This window comes from Centroberyx gerrardi, chromosome 23 (genome assembly GCF_048128805.1).
Source record: "Centroberyx gerrardi isolate f3 chromosome 23, fCenGer3.hap1.cur.20231027, whole genome shotgun sequence".
Classification (NCBI taxonomy): Eukaryota; Metazoa; Chordata; class Actinopteri; order Beryciformes; family Berycidae; genus Centroberyx; species Centroberyx gerrardi.
Window position 1 is genome coordinate 3,600,442 of NC_136019.1, and position 15,000 is coordinate 3,615,441.

At 40.6% G+C, this 15,000-nt stretch overlaps 1 protein-coding gene across 1 annotated transcript in view; it reads right to left on the minus strand.

The window, feature by feature from the left end:
- dachb (dachshund b) overlaps positions 1-15,000 on the minus strand; it is a 103,380-nt gene that overhangs the window by 7,691 nt on the left and 80,689 nt on the right. Inside the window, exons 7-11 of the mRNA XM_078291828.1 lie at positions 14,290-14,395; positions 13,942-14,016; positions 9,445-9,587; positions 7,775-7,922; positions 4,595-4,762 (exon numbers count right to left, since the gene is read on the minus strand). Of these exons, the coding sequence (XP_078147954.1) occupies positions 4,595-4,762; positions 7,775-7,922; positions 9,445-9,587; positions 13,942-14,016; positions 14,290-14,395 (640 nt within the window). The remainder of the gene's footprint in view (positions 1-4,594; positions 4,763-7,774; positions 7,923-9,444; positions 9,588-13,941; positions 14,017-14,289; positions 14,396-15,000) is intronic.

The window sequence follows — 15,000 nt, forward strand, 5'->3', positions numbered from 1 at the left end:
ACAAAGAAAGAAAGAAAGAAAGAAAAATAAAGTAAAGAAGGAAGGGAGGAATGATGAAAAGAAGAAAGGGAGAAGAAAACAAAGCAAACAAGAGATAGAGGAAGAGAAAAAACAAGAAGGAAAGAAAGAAAAAGAAAGAAAGAAAGAAAAATAAAGTAAAGAAGGAAGGGAGGAAGGGAGGAATGATGAAAAGAAGAAAGGGAGAAGAAAACAAAGCAAACAAGAGATAGAGGAAGAGAAAAAACAAGAAGGAAAGAAAGAAAAAGAAAGAAAGAAAAAGAAAGTAAAGAAGGAAGGGAGGAAGGGAGGAATGATGAAAAGAAGAAAGGGAGAAGAAAACAAAGCAAACAAGAGATAGAGGAAGAGAAAAAACAAGAAGGAAAGAAAGAAAAAGAAAGAAAGAAAAATAAAGTAAAGAAAGAAGGGAGGAATGATGAAAAGAAGGCAGAAGAAAACAAAGCAAACAGGAGATAGAGGAAGAGAAAAAACAAGAAGGAAAGAAAGAAAAAGAAAGAAAGAAAGAAAAATAAAGTAAAGAAGGAAGGGAGGAATGATGAAAAGAAGAAAGGGAGAAGAAAACAAAGCAAACAAGAGATAGAGGAAGAGAAAAAACAAGAAGGAAAGAAAGAAAAAGAAAAAGGAATGAAGGAAGGAAGGAATGATGAAAAGAAGGGATGAAGAAAAAGCAAGCAAGATATAGAGGAAGAGAAAAAAACAAAGAAAGAAAGAAAGAAAGAAAAATAAAGTAAAGAAGGAAGGGAGGAATGATGAAAAGAAAGGGAGAAGAAAACAAAGCAAACAAGAGATAGAGGAAGAGAAAAAACACGAAGGAAAGAAAGAAAAAGAAAGAAAGAAAGAAAGAAAAATAAAGTAAAGAAGGAAGGGAGGAATGATGAAAAGAAGAAAGGGAGAAGAAAACAAAGCAAACGAGATAGAGGAAGAGAAAAAACAAGAAGGAAAGAAAGAAAAAGATAGAAAGAAAGAAAGAAAGAAAAATAAAGTAAAGAAAGAAGGGAGGAATGATGAAAAGAAGGGAGAAGAAAACAAAGCAAACAAGAGATAGAGGAAGAGAAAAAACAAGAAGGAAAGAAAGAAAAAGAAAGAAAGAAAGAAAAATAAAGTAAAGAAAGAAGGGAGGAATGATGAAAAGAAGAAAGGGAGAAGAAAACAAAGCAAACAAGAGATAGAGGAAGAGAAAAAACATGAAGGAAAGAAAGAAAAAGAAAGAAAGAAAGAAAGAAAAATAAAGTAAAGAAGGAAGGGAGGAATGATGAAAAGAACAAAGGGAGAAGAAAACAAAGCAAACGAGATAGAGGAAGAGAAAAAACAAGAAGGAAAGAAAGAAAGAAAGAAAGAAAGAAAGAAAAATAAAGTAAAGAAAGAAGGGAGGAATGATGAAAAGAAGGGAGAAGAAAACAAAGCAAACAAGAGATAGAGGAAGAGAAAAAACACGAAGGAAAGAAAGAAAAAGAAAGAAAGAAAGAAAGAAAGAAAGAAAAATAAAGTAAAGAAGGAAGGGAGGAATGATGAAAAGAAGAAAGGGAGAAGAAAACAAAGCAAACAAGAGATAGAGGAAGAGAAAAAACAAGAAGGAAAGAAAGAAAAAGAAAGAAAGAAAGAAAGAAAAATAAAGTAAAGAAGGAAGGGAGGAATGATGAAAAGAAGAAAGGGAGAAGAAAACAAAACAAACAAGAGATAGAGGAAGAGAAAAAACAAGAAGGAAAGAAAGAAAGAAAGAAAGAAAGAAAGAAAGAAAGAAAAATAAAGTAAAGAAAGAAGGGAGGAATGATGAAAAGAAGAAAGGGAGAAGAAAACAAAGCAAACAAGAGATAGAGGAAGAGAAAAAAACAAGAAAGAAAGGAAGGAAATAAGGACAGAGGGAGTGATGAAAAGGAGGAATTAAAGGATAAGTCTGGTGTTTTTTAATACATTGTTTACCGTCAACAAATCCTATGAAAATAACAACATCAACAATGTGTTTGCTCTCCTCCCGTTACTTTCTGACTTCCCACGTTCCGTTTTTACCCTTCAACTCGGAAGTCATTGGCTCCAATTGGAAGCTAAAAACCTTTAAATACAGCTCACAGAGACATAGTTTACATTTTAAAACTCGCTAACTGTTACCATGAAAAGTCAGACTGTTGTAGTTATTACCAAATCAAATTCAAACGGGAACAAATTCTTCATTACACCGGGGACTATTTTCTGTGCTACGGAACTACTTTCCTGAGATCGCATAGTGTTTACGGCCGGCTTATTAAGTTGTTTGAGGAAAAAGTCGGCCGGCCCGGTGCATCGTGATGATGAAATATGTTGCCCAGAGCAACGGCATGGCTCTTTCAAAGAAAATCATTGCTGATTTTGTTATTTTTATAGGATTTGTTGACGGTAAGCAATGCATTAAAAAACACCGGCCTTATCCTTTAAACAAAGCAAGCAAGAGATAGAGGAAGACAAAAAAAAAAACAAGAAAGGAAGGAGAAAACAAAGTAAGCAAGAGATAGAGGAAGAGACAAGAAAGAAAGAAAGAAAGAAAGGAAAGAAGGAAGAAAACAAAGCAAGCAAGAGATAGAGGAAGAGACAAGAAAGAAAGAAAGAAAGAAAGAAAGAAAGGAAAGAAGGAAGAAAACAAAGCAAGCAAGAGATAGAGGAAGAGATAAGAAAGAAAGAAAGAAAGAAAGAAAGGAAAGAAGGAAGAAAACAAAGCAAGCAAGAGATAGAGGAAGACAAAAAAAAACAAGAAAGGAAGGAAGGAAGGAGAAAACAAAGTAAGCAAGAGATAGAGGAAGAGACAAGAAAGAAAGAAAGAAAGAAAGGAAAGAAGGAAGAAAACAAAGCAAGCAAGAGATAGAGGAAGACAAAAAAAAACAAGAAAGGAAGGAGAAAACAAAGTAAGCAAGAGATAGAGGAAGAGACAAGAAAGAAAGAAAGAAAGAAAGGAAAGAAGGAAGAAAACAAAGCAAGCAAGAGATAGAGGAAGACAAAAAAAAAACAAGAAAGGAAGGAGAAAACAAAGTAAGCAAGAGATAGAGGAAGAGACAAGAAAGAAAGAAAGAAAGGAAGGAAAGAAGGAAGAAAACAAAGCAAGCAAGAGATAGAGGAAGACAAAAAAAACAAGAAAGGAAGGAAGGAAGGAGAAAACAAAGTAAGCAAGAGATAGAGAAAGACAAAAAAACAAGAAAGGAAGGAGAAAACAAAGTAAGCAAGAGATAGAGGAAGAGACAAGAAAGAAAGAAAGAAAGAAAGAAAGGAAAGAAGGAAGAAAACAAAGCAAGCAAGAGATAGAGGAAGACAAAAAAAAACAAGAAAGGAAGGAAGGAAGGAGAAAACAAAGTAAGCAAGAGATAGAGGAAGAGACAAGAAAGAAAGAAAGAAAGAAAGAAAGGAAAGAAGGAAGAAAACAAAGCAAGCAAGAGATAGAGGAAGACAAAAAAAAAACAAGAAAGGAAGGAGAAAACAAAGTAAGCAAGAGATAGAGGAAGAGACAAGAAAGAAAGAAAGAAAGAAAGGAAAGAAGGAAGAAAACAAAGCAAGCAAGAGATAGAGGAAGACAAAAAAAAAACAAGGAAGGAAGGAGAAAACAAAGTAAGCAAGAGATAGAGGAAGAGACAAGAAAGAAAGAAAGGAAAGAAGGAAGAAAACAAAGCAAGCAAGAGATAGAGGAAGAGACAAGAAAGAAAGAAAGGAAAGAAGGAAGAAAACAAAGCAAGCAAGAGATAGAGGAAGACAAAAAAAACAAGAAAGGAAGGAAGGAAGGAGAAAACAAAGTAAGCAAGAGATAGAGGAAGAGACAAGAAAGAAAGAAAGAAAGAAAGGAAAGAAGGAAGAAAACAAAGCAAGCAAGAGATAGAGGAAGAGACAAGAAAGAAAGAAAGAAAGAAAGGAAAGAAGGAAGAAAACAAAGCAAGCAAGAGATAGAGGAAGACAAAAAAAACAAGGAAGGAAGGAGAAAACAAAGTAAGCAAGAGATAGAGGAAGAGACAAGAAAGAAAGAAAGAAAGAAAGAAAGGAAAGAAGGAAGAAAACAAAGCAAGCAAGAGATAGAGGAAGACAAAAAAAACAAGAAAGGAAGGAAGGAAATAGAAAACAAAGTAAGCAAGAGATAGAGGAAGACAAAAAAAACAAGGAAGGAAGGAGAAAACAAAGTAAGCAAGAGATAGAGCAAGAGACAAGAAAGAAAGAAAGAAAGAAAGAAAGGAAAGAAGGAAGAAAACAAAGCAAGCAAGAGATAGAGGAAGACAAAAAAAAACAAGAAAGGAAGGAAGGAAATAGAAAACAAAGTAAGCAAGAGATAGAGGAAGACAAAAAAAACAAGAAAGGAAGGAAGGAAGGAGAAAACAAAGTAAGCAAGAGATAGAGGAAGAGACAAGAAAGAAAGAAAGGAAAGAAGGAAGAAAACAAAGAAAGCGAGAATATGAGAAACAACCAGAGAAAGTCAGAAAGAAGCTGACTCAGCGAGACAAAAACTACAACAAGAAATCAAGCAAGACGAGAATCAAAGAAAACAACAAAAAAAGAGACCGAGAGAACCAAAGAAGGGAGGAAAAAGAAAGAGGAGAAGACTGAATGAAAGGTAACGTACGTGCCCTCGTACCGTTCTTGTTGGAGTTGGCGGCGTGCAGCGGCTCGGGGGAGGGGGAGGAGGAGGACGAGTGCTTCAGAGCGTCCTCCACCCGCTCCCTCCGCTTCGACTCAAACTCCAGAGCCTCCTGCAGCTTCCGCTTCGCCTTCTTCTCCTTCTTCAGACGCTTCTGGATGGAGGCTGGGGGGGGGGGGGGGGGGGGAGGAGGAAGAGGAGGAAGAGGAGGAGGAAGAGGAGGAGGTGAAGGAGGAGGAGGAGGAGGTGGAGGAGAGAGAGGAGGAGGAGGAATAGGAGGAAGCGGTGGAGTGAGAGGAGGAGGAGGAAGAGGAGGAGGAGGAGGTGAAGGAGGAGGAGGAGGAGGAAGAGGAGGAGGTGGAGGAGGAGCAAGAAGAGGAAGAAGAGGAGGTGGAGGAGGAGGAAGGGGAGGAGGAGAGAGAGGAGGAGGAGGAAGAGGAGGAGGAGGAAGAGGAGGAGGAAGAGGAGGTGGAGGAAGAGGAGGAGTAAGATGAAGAGAAGGTGGAGGAGGAAGAGGAGGAGGTGGAGGAGGAGGAGGAGGAAGAAGAGGAGGTGGAGGAATAGGAGGAAGCGGTGGAGTGAGAGGAAGAGGAGGAGGAGGTGGAGGAGGAGGAAGAGGAGGAGGTGGAGGAGGAGCAAGAAGAGGAAGAAGAGGAGGTGGAGGAGGAGGAAGGGGAGGAGGAGAGAGAGGAGGAGGAGGAAGAGGAGGTGGAGGAGGAGGAAGAGGAGGAGGAATAGGAGGATGAGGAGGAGGTGGAGGAGGAGGAAGAAGAGGAAGAAGAGGAGGTGGAGGAGGAAGAGGAGGAGGTGGAGGAGGAGGAAGAGGAGTAAGATGAAGAGGAGGTGGAGGAGGAAGAGGAGGACGTGGAGAAGGAAGAGGAGAAGGAATAGGAGGATGAGGAGGAGGTGGAGGAGGAGGAAGAAGAGGAAGAAGAGGAGGTGGAGGAGGAGGAAGGGGAGCAGGAAGAGGAGGTGCAGGAGGAGGAACAGGAGGAGGAAGATGAGGAGGAGGAGGGAGAGGAGGAGTAAGAGGAGGAGGAGGAGGAAAAAGAGGAGGAGTAAGAGGAAGAGGAGGAGGAGGTGGAGAGGGAGGAGTTGGAGGAGGAGGAAGCGGTGGAGGTGGAGGAGGAGGAAGAAGAGGTGGAGGAGGAGGCAGAGGAGGAGGAAGAAGAAGAGGAGATTTTACTTGAATTATAAGTTATAAAGCATCTTAAAGGAGGAATCCACCCTTCGATGAAGTGTTGTAATTTACTTTTTTGGCGAACCCACTTTCCCTCAACCTGCCTCGTCTACTCCTACTTCAGGTAGTGATTTCCTACATTTCCCAGAATGCCTTTCGACAGTCCCGAGAGAATGGGCCTGAACCTGTTGCATTCAGCTGTGGGTTAACATGTAGGTGGAGAGAGAGATAGCAAAGAGCAACAGTTTCCAGTCTCCCCTCACTCAAACCCCAACATGTCTCTCCTGCTGCAGTGCATGCTGGTCTCTCTCCTGCTCCTGTGGGTGGAGAAACTGGTCTCTCTCCTGCTCCTGTGGGTGGAGAAACTGGTCTCTCTCCTGCTCCTGCGGGTGGAGAAACTGGTCTCTCTCCTCTTCTACGATGGATTTCTCCCTGTATGATTGTTGAACGTCTCTCGGTGCAAAAATGGCGGCTCTAGAGAGAAGCCCTCGCTCTTTGATTCTGAGGGACTGACACCAAAACCTGACGTTTACCGCTGAGGTTTTACATCCTGAAACATTTTCTCATATCAAACTGCACTGGAGCTGCTGGAAACATCTGGAAAAATACTACAAACAACTAAACGGGCCCAGAAATGCAAAGATACATCACCAACATCTGATTTTTAACAGTGTTTCAAGGTGGATTTTTTCCTTTCAGAGCATTATAAGCCCATTGTGATTGCAGGATAATTATTATAATCAGAGCATAAAAGAATAAACACACTGTACAAAAAAACTCTAGGGGGTTGAATACTTAATGGGGCGACTTTATAGTTAATGATGTAATATTAAATCGAACATAATTGCATGTTTTTCTGATGCTAATTGTGTAATAAAAATGTATCAGTGTTTCTAATGGGTTTATAATCGGATTACAGCACATCCTGAAAATTTAAGTCGTGTTCCCGAAAATATAAATCTTTATGTGGTTAATTATGGGGCAATAAGAGACACTAGCCTGATTTTAAAAAATATGTTCCAGATTTTTCTCTTCTCTCCATAATGTTGAGGAAAACTTCCCATAGAGTTTGGTGAAGAGGAAAAGACTTTGTGTGTAGGTGGAAAACATGCTACTAAAAACATATTTTTTAAATTTATTTATGAATGAAACTTATTGTCTTTATAGATAACGATTATTTATATTCTGAAGTTTGATTTCTTCCATTTATACTACCTCAAGTGTAGTATTTATTACATTTTTTCACATTGTATAATTTATACATACACATACTGTACATTGAAATGCTTTGGAAACAAACAGAAAGTAACGGAGGCAAGTATCGGGGGAAAGTTTTCCTTGAAAGTTCCTAAAATGCCTGTGAAAATAAAAATAAAGGGGTAAAAAACGCCCCTGATAATTAGGAGTAGCCTTGTTTGCATTTAACCCTGTTCACATTTTTTTTCCGTCGAGTCTGTACTTAACTTTTGTAGGTCAGTGACTGCAGTTTCATGGGAAAGTTGCTTTTTCCATTTCACATTTCTCTACAATTCAAATTGCTTGGCTGGCTGGTGGAAGATTAATTTAAACTTCCCTGCTTTCCTGATGAGATAAGTCGTGTCATTTTACAACATTTGTGTGTTTGTGTGTGATTTACGTTTTGCATATTTGTTTGTTGGACTTTCTTTGTTGTAACTCACTCTGAGTATGTAGCATTAGCGTAGCAGGCCTTGCAAAGTGTATGTTAGCTGTATCTTTAGTGGTTAAGTTGTAGTAGTGAGCCGTTTGTTTGGTGATTTTATGTTATTTTTCAGTGTTATATTTTCAGGTTGCTTTTCAAAACTTGCACACCAAGACACTCACATCTAGCTAGCATGTAACTAGCGCTAAGCTAGTTTTCACTTGTTTTTAGACCCTTTATTCACTGTATTCAGGTGAGTTTTACTGAAGAGATATACACATATTCATACCATCTATCTATCTATCTATCTATCTATCTATCTATCTGTCTGTCTAACCTCTGCTCTGTAGTTCGGAGGTGAGCTGTCGTTCCAGACTCTCCCTCATCTCTCTCTCTCTGTACAGCTCCATCTTCAGCTCTCTCTTCTCCGCCTGGATCTGCTTGTCCTGCACCCGGGCGTTCTCCACCGCCACCTTCAGCAGGCCCTGAGGAGAGAGAGAGGGAGAGAGAGAGAGAGAGAGAGAGAGAGAGAGAGAGAGAGAGAGAGAGAGAGAGAGAGAGAGAATGCTTAAATATTGGCAGCCCGCTGATTTAGAAGGGTGATCAACCAAAAGTTTTAGAGGTGTCTGCTTATACAAAAACAACCTTAAAGACATCACTTCATCATTTTTACGTTGAATAGATGCTGATACGACAGTCTGCACCAAAAACATCGGTGTAAATATAGCTCCAAAATAAAAGTTGAGACATCCGTAGTCTCGTTTTGTGAAATCTGGGCCTAAATATCTTCATGAAACAGTTTTAAAACAGTTTCCAAAGCTGTTTCAGTATGATTTTTTACAAAGCCATAATATCTTCTTGTGAATATTTGGTGTTCATTTGGATTTATGTTGAACCTTCACATATAAACCTAAAGAGGCTGGACTTGGCCGCCTCCTGCATGTCACCGTCTGTCAAATGCATGCTGGGTAGCAATAGCAGATGGCGTCCTTTATTGGGATAATGGGTATGTTGGTGGCTCTGAAGTCCCTGCAATCCCAGTAAAGAACGTCCACAAGGGTATTATGGCTTTTATACCACAGTTACCAATGGCAAAGTTGTGTATATCCATAAAAATAAAACCAAAGGAAAACAAAAAAACAAAAAGATTACAAACTCATCACAGTTTTGCATCTTTGAGTCTTTGACAAATTGATTGCTTGATTGAAACTTTATGTTGTGTAATATTGCTCAAACAGTTAGTTTCAATTAATCTATTGGTATAAAAGCCATAATCAGTTTGTACATCTCATATCATATTATTAGCATCATATTAGCCTGAAGTCACAATTTGGTTTTACTGTTGATTTTATGTCCTCTTTTAAATCTTTTCCTTAAATTTTACCTTTCAATTATGTTTTCTGATCCTTTGTGTTTTTTTTTATTCTGTTTTACTGCTGGATTTTGTATTTGTTTTGTGAAGCACTTTGTAACACTGTTAAGATAGCTGCTGCTCATTATTATTAAAGTGTATTATAACATTTCTATAAAAGCCCTTTTCTCATTCATTTTTATCTTTGCCTCAGTATGTTCTACTTTGCATACCCTCATCATGCTGTAATTGTTAGTTTTCCACACCTTTCACACATTTCCACTTAATATTCTTAACGTGTTGAAATTGTTGGTTGAGTTATGTGTAATTCCTCCTATTTGCTATAGTCTTATCTATATTCTAAAATGCTCTTATTATTTTGCTGCTGCAGCGCCCCAATTTCCCCACGGGGATCATTAGTTTAATCTTATCTTATATTTTATACATTGTCCAAAAGCCTTAATACCTGAGAGGATGAACTTTACTGTAATTATGGACTTCACTGCCCTTAATCATCCATAATCACAGTAAAAAAACTCCTTTTATGTATTTTTGCTAAAACAATCACACAGCGATCTCACCCTCAACCCCTTTCCCCAAAAACAAACAAAGAAAACAAAAAGTGTTAAAATCAGACTTGATAAAAATCATCGTACCTGTATGTTGGTGAGCAGGGTCTCCACTGACGACAGGCCGTCGGCGAATAGGAACGGAGCTGGGAAGCCGGGGGGCAGGGCTTGTCCCGACGGCAGCCTATCAAAACCTGGCTTCACTGCAGGCAGACCCAATGAGGAGTCTTCTGTAAGAGAGAGTCACAAATGATTAAAACTTCAAATTACGATATGCCGATCCAGTTTTCAGTTCAAACTGGTTGTGGAAGAGTTTGGCTAGCTGGGAGAAGATTCAATTCAGTTTCCTGATCAGGTAAGTCATGTAATTTTACAACATTCAATTTATTTATGTTTTGGATGCTCTTTGTTGTACTTCTTCATTGTAACTGGGCTGAATCCTGTGTTGAACATGTAACGTTAGCATAGCATACCTTGCTAAATGTATGTTAGCAGTAACGTTAGTTGCTAACTTGTAGTAATGAGCATTCATTTTGATTTTGTCGTATTTTTCACAGTTCTTTTTTCAGGTTGCTTTTCAAAACTCACGCTAAGCTAGTTTTCACTTATTTTTAAAGCCTTTATTTACTGTATGCAGTTGAGGGTGTATGCTAAAGCGTTAGCATGGAGCCTCCTATCACTCAACATAGTGTATGCTAAAGCGTTAGCATGGAACCTCCTATCACTCAACATAGTGTATGCTAAAGCGTTAGCATGGAACCTCCTATCACTCAACATAGTGTATGCTAAAGCGTTAGCATGGAGCCTATCACTCAACACAGTATATGCTAAAGCGTTAGCATGGAACCTCCTATCACTCAACACAGTATATGCTAAAGCGTTAGCATGGAACCTCCTATCACTCAACACAGTGTATGCTAAAGTGTTAGCATGGAGCATCGGAGCCAATGATCTACTGGATATACATGGATGATTTTGGCGTCTATGTTCTCATCAATTGACCAACAGACCAATCAACTCCATTCCATCAACAACCCGATGTATAATTCCAAAAATGGCGTCAAAAATAGAAAATAATCTTTTCTTCGTTGCTGAGAAATATACGTGCATGGTTTTCGTCAATGATACGCTTTCAGGAGCTTAGAGTGAAGTTTATGCAATGTTAAGGTTTACTAAGGTATAAAAGGCAATGAAGCAGCATCAGAGAAATCAATTACACCAAACACACACACACACACACACACACACAGGTCGTTAGTATTCTGACAATCATGTGCGGTACTAATTGGCAAGGATTAAAGACATCCTTGAGTGTGTGTGTGAGTGCGTGTGTGTGTGTGTGTCTGTCTGTGGCTGTGTGTGTATGTGTATGTGTGTGTGTGTGTGTGTGTGTGTGTGAGAGAGAGAGAGAGAGCATCTTAATCAGCGTTAATTTCACAGCAGAGTTAACCCAGTTGTCAGTGTGTTAGGCATTAAGGGCTGAGCAGGCACTGTGACGCACTCACGATGAGCACACACACACACACACACACACACACACACACACGTATCTCTATTCCCCTATCTGCCACTTCATCCATACATCCCTATACTCTATTCCACCACCTTTCCTCTCACTCTCTCTCTCTCTCTTCATCACTTTTTGCCCACTTTCTTTTTTCCCTGCACATTATTCTTCCTTTCCTCTCTCTCTCTCCATCTCCATCTTTCACCGCCCTTCGTTCCCTGTCTCTTTCCTTCTTCTCTCACTTTCTCTACCCATTTTCTTTCTTTCGCTGCCCTCCCTCTCTCTCTCTCTTTCTATCTTTCGCTCGTTCTTTCTTTCATTCCTTCCCCCATTTCTCTCTCACTTAAACTCGAACCACTTTCATTCTTCCTCCCTCTATCTTTCCATTCCTCTCTGCTCTCCATTTCATCTCTCTATCTTTCCCCATATATTTCTCTCCCTCTCCCTCCCTCTTTCCATCCCTATCTCCCCCTCTCCCTCATTCCCTCCCTCTCTCACCTATTCTCTGCCCCCTTTCTTTTTCTTTCTCTTTCATCATTTTCACCCTCTTTTCTCTCTTTTCTAAACCCTACTTATTCCCTTTCTCTTGTCTTCCTCTTCTCGTTCACCCCTCTCTTACCCTTTCTCTTCCACACTTATTCTATTTCCATTTTCTGTATTCCTCTTCTCCCCTTTCTTTGTTTTATCTCCTTTCTATTCTGTTTCTTTCTCTCTCTCCATTTACACTTGTTTTACTTATTTTCTCTTCCTCTCTTTCTCCCTCTCCTGTTCTCCCCCATATCTCTCTATCCTTCTCTTTCTCTGAGTGACTGACAAAGCTTTCCTATCAGAGATGAAATGTTATCGGGGTAAAAAAAAGGTATGGAGAGAACAAGAGAGTGAAGGAGGATAAAAATAAAGAAATGGGAGGATGGGTGGAGAGTAAAGTCGAGGAGGAGTGATAGAAAAAGAGGTGGAGGACAGACAGGAGACGGGAGGAAGAAGAGATAAAGGGGAGAAGATGGAAAAATGGAAGAAGAGAGGGAGGAGAGGAGAAAATTTGAGTGGGGAGGTAAAAAAGAGGAGAAGGAGAGGAGGAATCGAGAGAAGGAGGAAGGAAGGAGAGAAAGGGAAAGCGGGCAGGGAGAGGAGGACGCGAGAGCTGAAGAGGATTAAAACAAAGGAGAGCAGGGAGGAGGGGTGGAGGAAGGATGAGGGTGAACACATCAACCAACTGAGAACTGGCAATTTTTAACCTTAGACTCTTCCATTGGATGTAATGCCAATACAACACGAATGCAATTCCAACAAAACACCAGCGATGCCAACACAAGACTAATGCAGCTCCGACAGAATACCAGTGCAGCACCAAAACAACGTGGGTGCAACGGCTAAACAACACCAATCTAATTCCAATGCCAGTGCAATGGGAATCCAATGTCAAGATAATGCAACGGCAACACAGCACCAATGCAACAGCAACGCAACACTAATGCAACGCCAACGCCATGCCAATACAATGGTAACCCAACACCAATAGCACCAATAAAACACCAGTACAATGCCAACACAACACCAAACGTAACGCCAACACAACGCCAATCTAATTCCAACACAACGCAACGCAACACAAAATCATCGCCATGCCAACGTAACGCCAACGCAACACGAATGCAGTGGCTACAGAACAGAAACGCAACACCAACACACCAAACACAACGGCAACACAATGCCAATCTAATTCCAATGCCAAGATAATGTCAACACAATGCAACAGCAACACAGCACCAACGCCATGCCAATGCAGTGGTAACCCAACACCAACGCAATACCGATCCAGCACCAATAAAACACCAGTACAATGCCAACACAACACCAAACGTAACGCCAACACAACGCCAATCTAATTCCAACACGACGCAATGCAACGCGACGCCATCTCCATGCCAACGTAACGCCAAGACAACGCCAACACAGCGCCATACCAACGCAAAACCGATGCCATGTCAGTGCGACGCAACAGAAATGCAACTGATTAAAAAATCCAGCTGCTATTGGAGAACAATTGACAAAGCATTCAATGAATTCAGTGTTTCAGCTGCAGTGGCCTTCATCAGGGATTCCCGAAACGTGTCGTCTTTTTAATATTAAAGCTTTGCTCTAAGAGTAGCTGAATTCATTTTTTTATTTTTATTAAATTCTTTTGATTATTTTTTATTCATGCACCTTAGAGGAGCTGCAAGGTTGCAACTGATTATTATTTTTTTTTTTCCCTTATTGATTTCAAAGGAAGCGTTCCTTCTGTGGCTGACGGCTGCAGTGAAGCTTCAGGGTTAAGAATGGAGTGGAAATGAAGGGAAAGAGAGAGGGAAGGAGGGAGGGAGAGAAGGAGGGAGGGGAAGAGAGGAGAGTCAAGAATTAGATGAAAACAGAATGGGTTATAAGAATGGAAAAAGAAGGAGGGAGGAGGGGAGAGGGAGGGAGGGAGGAGAGGCCCTGCATGCTTTTAGTGTCTGACCTTTTAACCCCTTTTAACCATCCCTCCTTCACTTAGCTCCCCTCCCTCCATCCCTCCATCCCTCTCTCTCTCTCCCTCTCTCATCTGATTGATGGCTTGGAGACAGGTGATCAATAGGGAAAGCAGAACATCCTGACGTATCTGTTTGTGTCTGTTTGTGTGTGTGTGTGTGTGTGTGGGTGTGTACATTTGCGCATTTGTGTATGTGTGTATTTGTCTGTATATTTGTGTGTATCTATGTGCTTATGCGTGCGTTTGTGTATGAGTGTCTTAGTCTGTTTGTGTCTCTATGTGTGTGTGTGTGTATGTGTGTGTATTTGAGTCAGTGTGCGTGTGTGTGTGTGTGTGTGTGTGTGTGTAGACAGAGAGATGAGGAAAGCCCTCTAAGTGAGGACAATTTGTCAGATGTCAGAGGAAAATGGGTGAGGGTTTGGATTAAGGTGGGTAATGGAATATCCTCAGTTATACAAGTGTGTGTGTGTGTGTGTGGATGTCTCTATCTTGTGTGTTGTAACAGGAAACAGGGGTAAGTGTGTATTTCTGAGTTTGCATTTCTGTGTGTGTGTGTGTGTGGTCCAACCTTTGTCCTTTGTCATTTTCTTGATGGGTGCAGCAGGGTTGGTCAGTGCAACATCTGCATCAGCTGAGGCCAGTCCTGTTGAAATATGAAACCAGTGACAGTCAGTGTGTGTGTGTGTGTGTGTGTGTGTGTGTGTGTGTGTGTGTGTGTGGATAGGTACATGAATATATGCATGATATGCGTGTACGAGTGTATGCATGTGCCTTTCAAGTGCGTATACATGTGTGTTTATATATGTGCATGTACTATTGTGTATGTGTGTGTGTATCTGTGTCTGTGTGTGTAACTGTGTGTGTGTATGTGTGTGTGTGTGTGTGTGTGTGTGTGTGTGTGTGTGTGTGTGTGTACCCAGTCTTTCGGGCGAGCTGGAGGCCGAGCTGCTGGGCTGCGACTGCAGAGGAGTGTTGGTCTCATCAACAGATGGAGAGAGAGAAGGACTGTCACACACTCTCTCCTGGAGAGAGAGAGAGAGAGAGAGAGAGAGGGAGGGAGAGAAAGAGCGAGAGAGAGAGAGAGAGGGACGGAGAGAGACAGGAAAGAAATTACAGTTGAAATTATGTTAAGTTATTGAAAAGCTTCTGTTAATGTGTGTGTGTGTGTGTATGTGTGTGTGTGTAACCTTGATGTTAAGTGTGTGTGAGCGTCTATGTGTGTGTATGTATGTGCACACCTACTTACTTGTAAGTACACTTTAAATATATTAGCAGTTAATCCGAGGTTCTTCTATGATCCAAAGTGAGCCAACAGAGGCCTGTTTGGAGGCTGGTTACTACAGGTTACCAGTGGTTGCCAATGGTTACGAGGAAGACGCTGCCATGTTGGAGGCAGTAATATTGTCATATTATCACCTCTTCCTCTGTGGTCTTTTTTCCTCTTTTTTATAGTGTAATTTGACATGGAAGGTAGATATTTCCTTTATTTAGTTAGGGACTGAGTTAAATTCTTCCTTTTGTTGTCACTCCTCCAATATGGTGGCGTGGCCCTCGTAACCATTGGTAACCACAGTCCAAATGTTCTGACAGGCCTCTATAAGCACCTTAGGGTTCCTCACAAGAAGAA